Source organism: Caretta caretta, chromosome 7 (assembly GCF_965140235.1).
Source record: "Caretta caretta isolate rCarCar2 chromosome 7, rCarCar1.hap1, whole genome shotgun sequence".
Classification (NCBI taxonomy): domain Eukaryota; kingdom Metazoa; phylum Chordata; order Testudines; family Cheloniidae; genus Caretta; species Caretta caretta.
The window spans coordinates 25,247,025-25,265,213 of record NC_134212.1 but is presented as its reverse complement, the minus strand read 5'-3'; the positions used below and the strand labels follow the sequence as shown (position 1 = coordinate 25,265,213).

The 18,189-nt window shown below is 38.7% G+C and overlaps 1 protein-coding gene across 1 annotated transcript; it reads right to left on the bottom strand.

The window, feature by feature from the left end:
- Positions 1–1,755: 1,755 nt before the first annotated feature.
- On the bottom strand, positions 1,756–18,189 carry ARF4 (ARF GTPase 4). The gene is made up of 6 exons (XM_048857806.2): positions 17,870–18,189; positions 7,187–7,267; positions 6,703–6,812; positions 4,279–4,350; positions 3,633–3,758; positions 1,756–2,714 (listed from the first exon to the last, which is right to left on the bottom strand). The coding sequence occupies exons 1-6, from the start codon at positions 17,934–17,936 to the stop codon at positions 2,628–2,630; spliced, it is 543 nt and encodes a 180-aa protein (XP_048713763.1). The 5' UTR covers positions 17,937–18,189; the 3' UTR covers positions 1,756–2,627.

Below are 18,189 nucleotides of genomic sequence, written 5' to 3'. Positions count from 1 at the left end.
GGTAGCCAAGGTAACAAATATCTAAGAATTTTCAATTGATTCTGTCTTTGCTTATAGTCATAGTTCAGGGTAAACTGTACCTTTGACCCCTCATTCAGTCTCTCCATGAGCTCCTCTTTCAAGTGACAGGCCCAGTCTCTGCACTTCTCTCAGAATGTAATCTTGCAATCCACACCACTTTTACATTAGGTCTCCAAATTACAGCACCCCTCGTTACCAACTGGATCTCCTAGGCAGCTTCAACTGACTTTGGCCCCTGCTAAAGACATCCCCTCAGGAGTTGTAACCAGCGGGAAAAATACAGTGAATCAGAACGATTTCTTCAAAACAAAGCATTATTTAAGTATCCATAAACACATAGCAATCAGAGAGACAAAAGGTTACAGACAAAAAGAACTACACAAGTACCTTACCTAAGTCTAGCATTTCCCTCAAGACTTTGGTAGGCCAGAATTATCCCTCATACTCCAACCTCTAGGAGAAGAGGATTAGTATGTCCCCAGCAGTTACTGGCTCCTCTCCCGACTCCTGGTCAGCTTCGGGGCTAGGGTCCCTTCCAAACTTTGTTTTTCCCCATTGGATACCCTCTCATCTGGTGTTACCGGCTAATCTGCTGATCAGAGCATGGTAGTAATAAACCTTCAAAGGAACTGAAATCAGTATTGTTAAGTATTGGAGATTTACCTCCCTATAGCTATTGGCTGGGTTTCCACAGAGTTGCAAAAAACAAAACAAAAAAAAAAAAAAAAAAACAACCCCCCACCCAGGATGGATTTAACTCTTTGCACCCAAGCAGCAGACAGCAGGATAGTAATCAAACAGAAGTACATATAATATTCATTAACAAAATAAAATAAAAAAAATACAGCTTTCCCATGTTCCTCACACTTATCAATAAATTTGTATAAGGCTTGCATCATTTAATCAACATTGCTATTTCCAAAAAAATTCCACCACCACCCCACATGACTAGCTAAATCTGGAGAATTGTAAGAATATGGTTGTGGAACAGCTGCACTGATAAAAAGTAAAGACTTATATTTTATCTTCTGGAAGTTAATCAGAACTCGTCTCCCAAATGCCAAAAATCCTCAGTGAAGTGGGAAAGACATCTGCTGGATATTCAGAACACTCTGAGCACTAATGGCAATGGAGTCAAGCAAGAATTCATTTGTTTTACATCGCAAGCTGCTACTCTAAAGTTCAGATGGGTCTCTCGGGTGGAGGAGGAAAGAGAAAAAGGAAGCAAGGAAGGACCTGGTGAAGCTCCCATGGATTTGGTTGGATTTTCCAAAACAGGTTGCTGCTACCATTACTAAAGCATCAGAATAAATCCCTATAGATGTTCAAGTTTTCATGCAAGCACCACCAGAACTTGTTTGTTGCTTTGCTACTGCAACCCACATTGTGCATACAACTATGAAACAGACATGCATGCTTTTTGGGCAGTTTGTATTTGTTTTATTACAATTTTAACTGTTAGTATTTTCATATCTGAACATCTTAAAAGGATTTTTAGATTTACAGCTTCAAAAAAAAGACACTTACAGAATTATTTAAGCCTTGATGACAATTACCTACTGCACTGTATACAAGTTACCTGCCCATCTTCAGGGACCCTTCCTCGAAAATTGAAAATCTGAGATTTGTGTTCACAAACTACAGAACTCAATTTATGGAAAAAAAGAATAAGTCTGTCAAATGTTCGTATCAGTTTCACAATTTTAAGATTCAATAAGAGCATACACAAAACTATATATTTTATCATTTTATTAGGAATAATTCCAAGTGGGTTATGAAGAAACTAATCCATTGAGTTTGATGATTTTTCCAAAATTTTTCTTTATGAAGATATGTTCACCAATAAACAGTAAAACTTCAGCAGAACTATTATACACTGGGCGAAAACATTCAGGCTGATACCAAAAGCAACATGCAACATAAAAAGATACAATATAAAGGAAGACAATCTGCTGAATATTAAAAACCACCTCAACATGAGCTCTTTGCAACCAGCACAGAACTATGCTACCCATCAAATCCAATTCACACAAAGGCAAGTTGGGCTGATGGAACCCAAGGTTAATAAAATGTTCCTTAGTGCAGTAGGTCTGAATAGTGTTTTAGAGCATTTTTTGGGCTGGAACAAGTCTTTTTTTGGCAAGGGAGAGAAATAAATATAAATGGAATGCTACATTTTTAAATCAGCAGACTGTCTGAGGAATGAAATAATAAGGTATCAGTAAACTAAGTATCAGTAGCAGGGAGGAAATCTTTAAAAAACATTACTTAATTTATTGGGGCTCAAAATGTATTCAAAACAGATTTTAAAGGTGTCACAACAACTATATTCAGGCATTTAACCTAACAAGGGAAGTAAAAATCAGAAGATACACTTTTTTCCAAGTTAAGGAGTTTGTTTTTTTAAACCCAAGCATATTGCTACTTCTGCAACATATAGCTTGGTAAACAATAATTGGCAACAAAATAAGTTGAAACGCTGTAATATCCTGCCCAAACCCGTTCCAGATACTGTTTAATAACCAAGATGCAAACTAATTTTGTTGTAACAAGCCTAGACCACTTATATCAAACATGTCCCTGGTGAGAAAGTCATCCAGTTTGAGTTAGCGTTTTGAGAGCTCATTTGACAGCCAGTCAAGTCCCTCATACAGACCAGTTCCTTGTGTAGCGCAGGTCGCTTGGACATACCACTGTTAAGGAACAAAAATATAAAATAAAATGAAATGTGAACTTTAAAATACTGAATTCCTACATACTACCAGGGTGTAATTCTTACGGTACGATATAATGTAGTTTGATCCCAACAAGTATGTTTTTCCAAAAAACTTATTTCACACCACCACAAAGCCTAACATAAGAGAAGATATTTTCAAGAAAAAAATTTAAATTAGCTATTGGGTTTTGAAGAATCTCCTGCTATGTCTACCGCCCAAATACTGACACATTATATTAGTGCACAAGAATCAAAAGTGAAACTGAAGATGAATAAAAAGTGTAAAATGTAAAGAATTTTTGTAAATTAAAATTCTTTGTTTTAATCAGGTGCTATTGAGGTCACAGGTAAGGAATTTTTACTACATGATTTAACCTCTCTCTTTTTAAAACCAGTTCATAATGACATAAGCCACAGCTGTCAACATGAAGAGGTAAAGTGATGCAAAAAAATGCAATGAGGAATTATATAAAACAGTGATTTAAAAGCCCCCAATAAAAGTTGTGTGTAGATGAAGCCTCCCTTATATCCTGTAGGGCATTTTTATCATAGATTGTTCCCTAAAAACTCTTGGACACAATTCCATTCTCAGTCTGTCTTCAAAATAACAAACAGAAGAGTAGAGTAAAGCCAACACACAAAGTTAAAACATGCCCCAAAATATTCAATAGTCTGTAATGGTTGTACCTTCCTATTTAAAAAAGGAATAATGAAGCATTTTATTTGCTCTTGATTACAGAGTTTGTATTTTATACGTCACTCTTTTGTAGAAATAACACTTTGTGCATGTCAAATACACATTACATCTTTTCAAGGAGGGGCAAAAAAAATGAAAGCTTAAAACTTAAAGAGTACATTTGCTTACAAAAAATTTGACTAAAACTTTAGTACTTACAGTTCTGTTACGCAGAGACTGAAGACCTAGTTTATCTGTCATTTCACTGATTGCCATGGCATTTGGCAAGTCTTGTTTGTTCGCAAAAAGCAGTAGCACTGCATCTCGCAACTCATCTTCCTGAAGCTAACAAGATGAGAGACCATGCTAGTTATTTTTCCATTTAATTACTGTAAAAAGCATCTAGAGATGCAATTAAGAAATAAAGGACAAAGTGCTGCAAGCTTTTTCATTCTCACTCTTGAAATCACAGTGAGTAGCTTCTGATTGAGATCATCAAGTACCCATGGCACAAATTGCACTAGTGTAGGTAAAGCAACATTGTTTCAAACAGCAGTTTAGATCTAATTTGTATCGACAGCTCAATGTCAACAGATTACTTTTCTTTTGGGTTTTACATCCCAAAGGAATTGGGTGAAGTCATTAGTAGTTCTCAACCAGAGTCCACTCATGTTCTAAACAATTTTAGATAATTAGTGATGAATTATTTGAAAAAAGGTCTACAATACACGTTTTAAGACTTCCTGAAGGTGCAAGCGTTTTGAAATTTCAGCAAAACTGGCATATTCACCATTTGCAGAAAAGCTGACTTGGTAAAGTAAATACAGAAGATGTCAATTCCGTTCCAAAAGATATTAATATTTACCATTTTCTGCAGTTCTTCCGCTGCTTCCTGAATTCTCTCTCTGTCATTGCTATCTACCACAAAAATGAGACCCTGCAAAAAGTTAAGCAGCTTTGATACGTCGCCATAAAACTTAAGCATACAGTGGTGTTCTAAGAAAAAGATTACATGAATTATTGTGAAGGAGTACAGTTCTGGCTGCTCCCTCCCTAAGAAATTCAAGTTTGAAAAAGTAGTAGTCTTTTAATTAACATATACAGAGAAAGATCATGGACTACATGAGGTAGACTCTTCAGTCAGCTAGGTCATCCACAGACATGTCATGAACATACACTGTGAAAATTAATGACAGGTTTCAGAGGAACAGCCGTGTTAGTCTGTATTCGCAAAAAGAAAAGGAGTACTTGTGGCACCTTAGAGACTAACCAATTTATTTGAGCATGAGCTTTCGTTGGTTAGTCTCTAAGGTGCCACAAGTACTCCTTTTCTTTTTGTGAAAATTAAGTTCGACTACTTAAACAAAGGTTTTAAAAACAAAAAACAAAACCCCCACACACAAACAAGGCTACAATTCCCAGACTGTAATCTGCATATCAGAATTTCAGGGAAAGATAACTGGCCAAATTGTGATAGTTTTCCTTATTTTCATATGTTCCATTGCACCAAAGACACGTTATCTAGACACTATTAAAAATGTCCTCCACCCTATAAAGCTGAGCGTTCTCAACCCTTTTAAGTATAATTTAGTTTTTAAGAAATGTGTTTTACCAAATGTTCCTAACACCACTTCTGACACTGACATTTCTCTTTTAAAGAGCTTATTCCATACTGCCTTCCATTCCTTCAGGTGGGGATTTTAAGTCTTACAGTTCCAGCCTACCCTCCTCTGAAGAAGCAGATTCTCCCCCTTTGAAGGTCCCTGGTGATGCTTCCATAATAGGTCTGAAGATGTAAGTAGGATAACATTTTTAGACCTCAACTGATACGCTGTGCCAGTCCCTTTGTCTAGTCACATTCCACCACATACTCCTATTTGTACATGCCCCAGGATCATGCCTGTGCTACTGCAGACAGAAGTTTCCTGGCAACAATCCTGCACAAAGCAGAGCAACAAGCATGAATCTCCTCTGATGCTGGGGTGTATAGAAATGTGATAAATTACTTGTCTTTCCACTAACTACCTAAAAAGCACATTGTAAATCCCCTGCAGTGATGACAGAAGCAGTGAAGTGAACTTGACATTGCCCCGATCATCAAACAACCAGCAACACTACCCCAATTAACAGTTTTCCAGGAACATTTTTAGATACTTTATAAGCAAAGGGAGCCCAATAAACAGAACTTGTATTTAAGCATAATGTATAGAATATTCACATGCACATTTTTAATACACATTTATTCTACTCCAAGTAAAAATGTATCTTATCTGTCTTCAGTTTGGTTAAAAGAGAAATACCTACAAGGGCAGCTAGGCATTAAACTTACTTCTTTACTTGAAGTCCCTCTTCAGTTTCAGGAGGTTAGCAGACAAAGCATCAAATTTAATGAGGTGAGAAAGTCCATCACATAGCTCAGTGACCCTCTGGCACTTCAAGGAGCAACACTGGCAGGTCCCTCATGGGAATCCCGTCTATCCCAGTCAGACTATATTAAGCTATGTCTACACTAGGAGTACTTTACTGCTATTGGAATTCTGGTATAATGCACCAGCAAAGTGCTCCTAACGTGGATATATCCGAGGGCATGTCTACACTTAACTCTGGAGCGATCGATCCAGCGGGGGTCAATTTATTGCATCTAGTGAAGATGTGATAAATCGACCACCAAGCGCCCTCCTGTCAACTCTGGTACTCCACACAAGGGCTAGAAGCGTAGGCGGAGTCGACGGAGGAGCGTCAGCAGTCAACCTACCGCAGTGAAGACACCACGGTAAGTAGCTATAAGTACATCAACTTCAGCTACGCTATTTTCGTAGCTGAAGTTGCGTAACTTAGACCGACTTGCTCGCCGCCACCGCCACCACCACCCCCGCCCCAGTGTAGACCAGGCCTTAGTATGGATACAATTATACCAGCAAAACTATTCTTGTACTGGCATAGTAAAATTACAATTCCCCCTTCACCACTTTCCCTTAGAGAAAAAACAAGTATTTGCTAAAAATACAGTTTTGCTGGTATAACTGTATATACACTAGAGGAATCACACCTCTTCACATCCCTGACTGACAATGCTATGATGGCAAAAGTATATAGTGTACACCAGCTAAACAGAAACAAAAAAAGCCAAGGATCCTCAGAATTCCAGCAGATATGGTGGGGACCAACTCATGAGAAGAAAATGGAAATGGTGGCAGACCATTTTCTGGAGATACCGTACACAGTGGTATTCATTTTAATATGAACGTATGTGCAAATTTTTTTACTTGTAAAAAATCAGAACTCATACCTGTGTGTTTTGAAAGTAATGCCTCCAAAGAGGTCTAATTTTATCTTGACCACCAACATCCCAAACTGTGAAACAAATGTTTTTATATTCTACTGTTTCCACATTAAAACCTAAAAAGAAAGAAAAAAAATGGTTAAATAGTAAATCTGTCAGTTGTCCTCTTAAAAATAGCAATTTTACTTTCTAAAGAAAGCTAGATGAGCTGTCTTGTGTACACACACACACTTTCTTTTTTGTTATGATCAAGAAATTCTCATTTTATGAAATTTGGGACTAAGAGTCCAACTCGATACCAATTTCTATTCTGGGGAACATGTATCTCCCACTACCCCACAAACTAGCTCTTGAAACAAAGGTCCTACAATGAAAAATAGTTAGGTCTTTTCTCCCTCAGGAGAATTGAGGATTTTAAAGTGAATGATTCTGTAGTTCAATTACATTTAACATTAGTAATTCAATGAGAAGCAATCATTAGTTCTCTTACCAATAGTGGGAATTGTGGTGACAATTTCTCCTAGCTTCAGTTTATACAGGATAGTTGTCTTACCAGCAGCATCCAAACCAACTAAAAAAAATATATAAAGTTTAATTTTAGTTTCACAGTATTAACTAATTCATGCTCTTAACAAATATTCCACTTAACAGGGTGGGGATTCACTTTTCAGTGAGCAACGGGTAAGTTCCTAAATAGCACCCCAAAAAAAGGTGGATTCACCAAGTATGTTTCTTTCCTTCCTTCTCCACCCATCACTTGAGGCAGAAGCCAATCAGCTAAGAATTCAAGTTTAATACCAGAGTTCCATTCTCCATTTACATGATCAGAAAGCTATGTAACTTTCTTCTTCAGGCATCATGTAAGTGACTAGTAGGAGTTTTCATTTGTTTTTAAACAAACTTTGCAGTTTACATGTAAAGGTTTTGCTCTAGCAGGTTTTCATGTATTTGACATGCCTTGCAATATTTTCTAGGCAGCAGCCAGAAGTTCTCTCTCCTCCTTCACTTATTCAGCATCAGATTGGAAGCTACTTTCTTTCTTCTCAAATGCAGACCTTGTCTGTTATTGATCCCTTTATTACCTTCAGATCTGGCTACTGCAGCATGCCCCACCTGAGACTACTCTTGATCACTTCAAAGTTTCAGCTAACATGAAATGCAGCAGCTCACTTAGAGCTATTTTACACTACCTCACTACATCAGTGCAGCTGCACCACTGTAATGTATCTGGGGAAGACGTGCTATGCCAACAGGAAAGTGTTCTCCTATCAGCATAAATTACTCCACCTCAACGAGAGGCGGAAGCTATGTCGGTGGGAGAGCATCTCCTGTTGACATAGCACAGTATGGACACCACTTAAGGTCAAAGTAACTTAAGCCACCCTGTTGAGTGACGTAACACCCCTGAGCGATGCAAGTTACATGAACTCAAGCGGTAATGTAGACAAGCCCTTAGTGACATTCCATATATGGAGAGCATATAACACCTGTGATCCACACACTCCACTGAACAATTTACTTTCTGGAACAACGCAAACTATTTTTTATATAGAAGCCCTACATGGTTTGTGTCATGGCTACCCATAATACATGTCTCCATACACTATTCTAGTCTACTGGGCTGTTCGGGTTAACAGTCCCCACTTCTGAACTCTGCTCTGGAATTTGCTTCCTTGCTGCTCCAACAAAACTCTAGTTTGTTGACCTTCCAGGCAGACTGTGGTGTGATGTGGGGTTTTTTGTTTGCTTCCTTTTTGAGTTGATTTTTAATTTATTTCTATTTGTACATTTAAAAAATGTGTGTGTATTTTAAGTGGACATGTACCCACAGAACTTTAAGAGGAGCAGCTTTTGCAAATAAATATCTGGAAGTCTATCATGGTGTTTCCAAATACTGTCAGCTGAGTGGATTGATACGTATTTTGAGAAGTATTAGAATTTAGACTCTGTCCCAGAAAACCAATTCAATACACATTCGGAAATGTATTATGACCTACTGCACATGTCCATGAATAAATGTTATTTAAGAAGTAAACTGCAAGAATGAGTGTTCTATGGGTAAATGCAACAACCATTTTAATTAAAATACCATTTGAGAAACTCAGAGCTTTCAGTAGAACTTTGGGAACACTTTTCTCAAACAAAAATGAGAGAACTAAAAAATAAAAACAAACACAAAAACTCTTTCTGGTAGTATCAGCATACTCAGCAACCTTTTCTTGTATTACTATACCCATTCTCCAATACTGTAGCATGTTTTGAACTAATGTCGTACTTGCTATTTTTGTAGCCGTCCTGCACTCCATATTGGGGTGTTTGACATCAAGCTGTACACTGATAAATAAGGCAGTTTTCATAGTGTTGCAATATAATGTAATTTCAGATTACTCAACCACTTATGCAGAATGAAACCAGACCCTTAAAAACCTCTTCCTTCTCAAAGGATGCTAACTGCTTAATTACAGTATATTTTCCATTTGCAAAACCTCCCTATAAGTGTCTTACAGTATTTTAGACATTTATGAATAGTGATATTATACAAATTAATGTATTTACAGTTTGAGAAGAAAATATTTAAGAAAAATCAACTGCTTTCATTTATCTTGGAATCTGTAAAGCCAAAAGGCCATGTATTATACTTTTGTCAAAAAGACTTCTTTAGGTAAAAGAAAATTCTCAGAATTCCATTTTAAGAGCTCTCTAAATGTGTTTTTGTAATTTCTAAATGCTTGCCCTTCAGACTGCCAATATTCTACCCCATCCACTCCTCTAGATGATTAGCTACAATAGTAGGTGGCACTGAAATAGTTCTATGAACTTGCAAAGTTTAAAATTGCCAATATTGTTTCAGCATTTTTCCTACAACAGTGAAGTGTTGGGTAATATTCAAAGGGGGACTCTATAAAGGAGCAACTGTCAATTCTTCAAATCTATCACCTGTACCGAAATAATGACTAATAACCCAAGGTATCGCTGTCCAAGACTGACCTCTCAGAGTATGTCTACATTGCAATTAAATACCCACAGCGGGTACGAACCATGGGGCTTGGGCTGTAGGGCTATAAAACTGCAGTGTAGATGTCCAGCCTCAGGCTAGAGCCTGGGACCCTACCCCCTCACAGGGTCCCAGACTGCTGGCTCCAGCCCAAGGCTGGATATTTACACTGCAGTTTTATAGCCCCATGAGCCCAAGTCTCATGAGCCTGAGCCAACTGACCTGAGCCAGACGCAGGTCTTTAAATTGCAGTACAAACAGATGTTCAGACCTCAGCCATTTTACTGAGCATTTCGAAATGGAAGAGAAGATGCCTGGACCTTCAGAGAAGCCACATATGAAACAAGCATAATACTTGACTGCCTCTTGAAGCCTTAATATAACAGAAAAGATGGAATTTACTCCATGAAAATTAAGATTATGCAGAGAAGGGTAACCAGTTCAAAATATATACTTGAATTCCTCAAAAACTATAGGAGTACTTGTGGCACCTTAGAGACTAACCAATTTATTTGAGCATAAGCTTTCGTGAGCTACAGCTCACTTCATCCAATGAGTGCCACAAGTACTCCTTTTCTTTTTGCGAATACAGACTAACACGGCTGTTACTCTGAAACCTGTCAAAAACTTTAACATCTGTTAAGGCAAATGGCTCATCAGTAAGTTTGACAACCTTGAAAACAAACAAGAAGCTAAACTCAGTGGTCAAGAAATGCCAATGCTCACTTAAGAAATGCAGGGGGGGGGGTTTTGTAAACCCAAACTCAGTTATATGATTATGGGATAACATCAACTCATCTTAAAAAAAAAAAGTTTCCGGCTCTTACAGTAGCAGAAAAATAATAAAACTTTATAAATGTGACCCACTTGTATCCTAAAGACTCAAAACCCAGATGGCAAATAAATCAAACTCAACATTTTTCAAAGTCTCATGATTTACAACAAGATCATTCTTTTGTGAGTACCTATTCTTTATGTAAGTTCTTGGAGTTGGCAATATTGGAATGTCAAGAAGGAATCTTGTATGCTCACACGTGTGAAAGATAACCAACCATGATGAAAAATGCTCTGTAGCATACTAGGAGAGCAATACTCAACACCAAGAACAGGCCTTACCTGCAAGTCTTTGAACAAAGAACTTAGACTTCCAGGAACTTTCACGGTGAAAATATAAGCATTTACATGAATACAAAAGAAATCACAATATGGCAGTAAAACAGATTCCCAGTTCAAATGCCAAGAAGTTTTATTGGATTATTATCAGTTTAGCAAAGCTAGAAGTCTAAAAGTTTGCATTATTGCCAGCCCCCTCACCAATATAGCCAACCCCTGTCCTCAAACTTCCTTATTACAAGCTGCAAATAAATTATTCCCCTTTTAGATTTTTAAATAACTTTTAAGAGTATCAAAATCACATAATTTGAACAGTTATGATTTACTATATATTTCAGCTAATATGCATTTTTTTTTACTAAAAAAATTGGCAATTTACATGTTACCATGTGCCAATTTCTTAAGAGTGCTTCAGTATTCAGCTTTCTAAAACAAATTATTCAGTCCCACCATTTGCAATTGTTCTTATTCTCCTAAGAGACTGAAACGTAGTCACCACCACATTTGATTTATAGGATTTTTACATTTGATGAGTATATTTTTAAACTTGTCCTCTGACTATCAAATTATAGGCAAGTCAACTGTCTGTCACAAAAGGTGATAGTTAAGAATTCCAATTAACAACAGCTCTCCCAAGTTTACATGAAAAAAACTCTGACATTCCCCAACACCAAGTCATAAATCAGAAACATATAACCAAGATGCAAAATAATCTGAAAGAGAAAGGATTCTTTTCCAGAAATATTAACTTTTAGCTCTTTCTCCCACTAAGGTTTAATATAATCTCAACACAATACAAGTGTGTTGACAGTTGTTTAAGTCCTGAGACAGAGCCGTTCAGATAGTAATTAAGGGTCACATGGCAGGTACAGCTTTGCCCTTGCACCTATTTGATCTTTGTAATGCCTACCTACTTTATCCATTTCAAGAACCCCGCCCCACTTTACTTATAGTTTCTTCAAGTCACTTATAAATCCCAGGCTTGCAGTGCACTTCTCCCAGGAACTCCACTCTGCTAGTCACCTTTACATCCCCATGGTACCTGCATAAGTGCTAGCACCATACTTACTTACAGCTCTCATAGTTGCATGCATGATAAGCAACTCCTCTGAACTGTTTGAAAGAATTATACAGATTACTTACAACTGTCTGGTTGGAATGTTACATTTTCCTCTACTTCCTTTAAGCATTTCTCCAAAGGTATTTTTGGCCCTTTCTTCTGAAATTTGCTTGTTCTGGAGCCATTTAACTGCCTATATATCTGCACTCAGTTCCCTCTACAGACTCACATGTACTCAGTGTTAAAATAATCTCAAACTGTTCTTTTCAGCCAACCAAATTCCACTGCCTAAAGCTAAGTGCCCTCCAAAAAGATTTTATCACCACTTTGTATTTTACACCATTCTACTATTCTATATCCTAAAAGAGATAGTAGTTTTGCCCTGTGGGTAAATTCTTCATTTTTTAAATCCAGCCTAAGCCACCTAGACATGGCATACCTGTGATCTAAACATGAACAAAGCTTTACGCAAGTAACCACAAAATTTAGGGATTGATTTTTAAATGGAATATATTCAAGAACAATACACTGTGGAAGCCAGACTCAGATTTCCCAAGAAGCAGGAACTATGTTCCAAATTCATATTCATATGAATCATCTGTGATTCATATTCACAGATAAGAAAAATTCTGAAATTTTAATTTTAACATTGATATAAACAAGTTCTACCTTGTAATTTCTTCATTATGTTTTACAGGGGCTGTTACAAACAAACAATTCATGCCCTTGATTTGCGGCTAGACTTGTTAATGTGGCTATTTATAGGTTTGTGGGTTGTGTTTTTTGGTAAGTTACAGGTTTGTTACTATTCAACCACACAGGTGGGATTCCCAAAATCCCCAAAAGGAATTGTCCTTGTGTTTGAAATAGTCTGTTTCCCTGTCACTTAGCAGCTTAATATTTGAAAAGCTAATATGCCTCTCGGAAGATGGATGTTTTAGCAATCTATTGTCTCAGAGATGATAGATAGTTGCATAGCCATACTAACAGGTGATGAATATAGTGACATGATATAATTATGATTCTGCAAGGTGCAATATGAAGAAAAACATGGGTATATATTAACGTTACTGAAAGACCCTGGACTATGGACTAAAAGTAACACTGGGACCAAGGAATATCTGAACTCTAACCCCTGCCCTACTGACTTCAACTATGTTAAATTATTTAACCCAATATCTCAGCTGTCTCTTTCCCCCTCACCCGTATCTGTAAAATAGAGTTGGAATTGTGCTTTCCCTTCCTCACACACAAGAATATAAATGGTTGGTCAGCCCTTTAAAATATAGAGATATATAAATATGCAAAGTATGAATATTTATCTATGAGGCAATTATGATTTTTAAGCAGCTTTGTAAATCCCTTGTGACATAATGCACTATTGACTATTATCCTCCTAATCATAAATTTAGTTAGGGGTTGCCGTTAGGAGATTATTATATCTTTTTTAGGGCTGTCAAGCGATTTTAAAAAGTTAACAGCGTGATTAAACAATAATAGAATACCATTTATTTAAATATTTTTGGTTTTTTCTACATTGTCCAACTTTAGAGCCTACAAGTCCAATCAGTCCTACTTCTTGTTCAGCTAATCACTCAGACAAATAGGTTTGTTTACATTTGCAGAAGATAATGCTGCCCACTTCTTATTTACAGTGTCACCTGAAATTGAGAACAGGCGTTCGCATGACACTGTGGTAGCCGATGCCGCAAGATATTTACGTGCCAGATGCGCTAAAGTTTATGTCCCTTGATACTTCAACTACCATTTCAGAGGACATGCGTCCATGCTGATGACAGGTTCTGCTCAATAACAATCCAAAACAGTGTGGAACGACATGTTCATTTTCATAATCTGAATCAGATGCCAACTGCAGAAGGTTGATTTTCTTTTTTGGTGGTTAGGATTCTGTAGTTTCCGCATTGGAGTGTTACTCTTTTAAGACTTCTGAAAGCATGTTCCACACCTCATCCCTCTCAGATTTTGGAAGGCACTTCAGATTCTTAAACTTTGGGTCGAGTGCTGTAGCGATCTTTAGAAGTTTCACATTGGTATCTTCTTTGAATTTTGTCAAATTTGCAGAGAAAGTGTTCTTAAAACGAACGTGTGCTGGGTCACCATCCGAGACTGCTATAACATGAAATATATGGCAGAATGCGAGTAAAACAGAGCAGGAGACATACAATTCTCCCCCCAAGGAGTTCAGTCACACATTTAATAAAATGCATTTTTTTTTTAAACGAGCATCATCATCATGGAAGCATGTCCTCTGGAATGATGGCCGAAGCATGAAGAGGCATATGAATCTTTAGTGGAACTGGCACGTAAATATCTTGCGATGCCAGCTACAACAGGTGTCAAGCAAATGCCTGTTTTCACTTTCAGGTGACACGGTAAAGAAGAAGCAGGCAGCATTACCTCCCATAAATGTAAAACAAACTTGTTTCTCTTAGTGATTGGCTGTACAAGAAGTAGGACTGAGCGGACTTGTAGGTTCTAAAGTTTTACATTGTTTTGAAGTGCAGTTATGCTAAAAAAAAACCCACTATATTTGTAAGTAGCAATTTCATGATAAAGAGATTGCAAGACAGTACTTATATTAGGTGAATTGAAAAATACTATTTCTTTTGTTTATCATTTTAACGGTGCACATATTTATAACAAAAAATAATATAAAGCAAGCACAGTACACTTTGTATTCTGTGATGTAACCAAAATAGATACATTTGACAAATGTAGAAAAAGATCCTAAAATATTTAATAAATTTCAATTAGTATTCTATTGTTCAACAGTGTGATTAATAGTTTTAATCACACTTCTTTTTTTGAGTTAATAGCATGAGTTAACTGTGATTAACTGATAGCCCTAATCTTTTTAAAAAATTTTGTTCTTTGCTTACACCATAAAATTAGTAAGTTTGTAAAATACATGATGAAGTGCAAAGTATTAAAAAACTCATATCCACTCAGAAACACGAAGTATGTGCCATGACTCTGGATTAACTCTGTAAAAGTTAGTGTTTTGCAGAAGTATTAGAGTAAAAGAAAGTTGCTTACAATACTTCTGTCAGTATTATGGTGTTTGAAGTAAATTACATACAAACACTGAACAAATGTTTATTTTCTAGCACACACAATAAACAAATCTATTTTTAGAAAAAGTAATTTCACTCAGGTAAAGGAAATAGACTGACAGCTCTGGAGACTGAAATCATATCTATCTGAAACACTAGTGGCAACAATTAAAAATCCTACCTTCCTACCACACAGACCAGCCCATGTGCCAAAATTGAGTCAAAATCACTTTTGAGGCAGAAACTAATTTAGTCTTTTTAAACTTAGACTGAATAGATAAGGAGAAAATACCAATGGGGTGCAAATTATGATGTGGACACCTGCTTACAAATATCTCCTTCCTTCCATACTACAAATACAACTGTCTCAAAGGAGCTTGTCATAACACTGCTTGTAGTGTAGAAGCATCTAACCAGGTTTCATAACCAAGCTAAAACCTTAAACAGGTTCTGTCTATACTACATAATGAAAATATGTAGTAACCATGTCCCCTGATCCACTTGTATTTGTAGGGTAGTCAAACCCTTAAAAACCATGACAGGAAAAAAAACAAAAACAAACAAACAAACAAAAAAAACCAACCTCATTTGATGTTGTCCAAACAGCTACTGGATGGTCTGACTTATTAGTCTGTATCTGTGTTAGAGCTGAACTAATTACTATGGATAAAGTGTTTGAAGTGCTATGAACTATTATGGTCTCAAGAACACAGTTTGTTCTTGTATTCTCATCATTCTGCAAGAGTAAAAACAATAGTGCTGCAAGTGTCAATATTTACCTTACAACCATCTTTTCCAAGGTTTCATACCTAGTCATTTAGAATTGTATATGAGAAGTCAGCTTGACATGCAAGTAGTTCTCTTAAAAAAAGATTTTTACTGTATATTTACTATGCTGTTTATAGAGAGGCAAAAATTACATTAAAGGATACAGTCATCTCAGGTTTAAATTCTTATTTTAAGTAATTAAAATATCAACAAATTTAAGCACTGAAAAAAAAAAAAAAGCTGCTACACAAGTGTTGGTGAAATGTCAACTGGTGTATACTGGCTTTCATATCCTATGAATACAGAATCATTTTCCAGGGTTGGGGTGGGTATTTATTCTTGATGTCAGTAGGTCTGCTATACATACGCATAGCACATTAGGTGGTTATTACCTCTTGTTTCTCATGCATATCCAAACATTTTTAGGGCCCAAATTGATATGCCAACAGTTAGAAGCCAATTCCATTCTCAGTTCTTTAGCCAACAGAAGTTTGATGCAGGGCAAAGGCAATGGATTGAGCCACGGTACAAGAAGCTCTCTTTATATTACTCAACTGCAACCCCTCCTGCTAATTAAAGACCAACTGATAGGCACTGAAAAAAGCCCCATTCACCTAGCTGGACAATTGTAGGAAAAGGAGTGAATAAAGTTGGGTATGGGAGGAAAGGAAACATTGAATACAGCTTGGTTTGAACTGTTACACACATAGGCACAGGAACTAGAGTGCACCCCCAGTTTTTATGCAAGGTCCTGTCAGCCACCCCCCACCCAGGATCCCAGGGCTACCGGCCCAGCACTCCGCTCCTGGCCCACACCTGGGATCCTGACAGCCACCAGCCCCACACGCAGGGTCCCAGCCTTGGCCCTCTTCCCCCTGGCCGTGTCCCCCACCTCTGGGGGTATGCAGGGGCACGGACAGGAGTAAGTGGGTAGTGAGCTAACAAGGTTGGGGTGGGGACCACGACCTTTCAGCACCCCCCCCTGTAAAAAATGTTCCAGTGCCACTGGTTACACAATACATTTCAGAAGAGCCACAACGTAACTGTGGTCAGACAGTGGCCTAATAAAACTAACTAGATACAAAAATTTGTATTTTTATAATCCTATATGCAAGATACACCAGAATTTGTGATTAAAGGCAACATTCTTGCTCAGAACAAAATGAGCAAAGACGGCTGAATTCCTGGAAATTAATGCTTTCTGTTTAGCAGTCAAATTCTGGAGCTCTTAGGATACATTAACACACTTGGTCCTGTCACATCATGATCAAAACAGCCACATTGCTTAAACTGTGATAGGTAAAGGTGATACTTAATATATGTAAAGGGATTAGATTTTGAGAGAGATCTTTTTAATTCAAGTTCACCGGATTTGCATGCACACATAGGAGATGGGGGTGGGGACACATGCAAATCCAGTGAACCCCTAGAACTGAGGAGACATTCCTCAAATATCAAATCCTTTCACAAAATGATCAGATATGGCATTTACCTGTTACAGTTTCACATTCTTTTTACAGTCTATGCTTATTTTATCGTGTGTGGGCCCACACACGCATGCACACACATGGTGCTAAATAACCCCTACCTTGGCTACAAGCCTCAGGGAGGGTGGGAGCAGGGTGTAGGACATTTTCCGAATAGAAAGACTAAAAATCTCCCACCAACAGCACTGTGGGGTGGGTAGGTAAAGAAAATAAAGGGAAGAGCACACAGCCCCTCCCTCCCACCCACCCAAGCTCATTCACTTGAGGCCGTTCAGTTTCCACTAGCCCCATGCCCACGCAGACAGGCCGGGAGTTGGCTGGGAGAAGGCGCAGGCCCGAGGAGACAGACACACACGCACCCACGGCGGGGCAAGAGGTCAGGTCACGGCAGGAGGGTACCCAGGCCTGAAGGGCGCACACAGACAGACGCTTCCTCCCGCCCCGTAGTCCTGCACCAGTGTAGCCGGCTCGCAAGCCCCAAGCCGCTTCCTACAGCGTCCCCAACAGCCACACGGAACATCCCCCCTCCCCCCGCAGGGGCCCAGCCGCGTCTACACGAGAGAGGCCGAGTAACGGCAAGCAGGGGGCGGCGGATGCGGCGAGCGCAGCCCGAGAGGCCGGGATCCCTCAGGCGACGGAAGGCAGGGCCGGGCGGGTCCGGGGGTCTCTCTCTTACCCATGAGGATGCGCATCTGCTTCTTGCCGAAGAGACGTGAAAAGAGCGAGGAGATGGTGAGGCCCATGGCGGCTCGGGCTGGGCGGCGGCGGCGAGCAGGCGGAGTGTGTGCGCGGCAGCGGTTTATACCCCCAAGCCGGTCTCTCCTTTCAGATCCCTCCGCGGGGTCCCAGCCCAGCAACTGCTGGCGGCGGCGACTGCTGCTGCTCTTGTGTCCGGGGGAGCCTCGCTCGCTCTCTGCCACGTCACGCTCGCCACCACGGCCGCCCCCAGCTCCAACGCGGACAAAATCACGTCATGCTCGCCACATCCTCACTGCA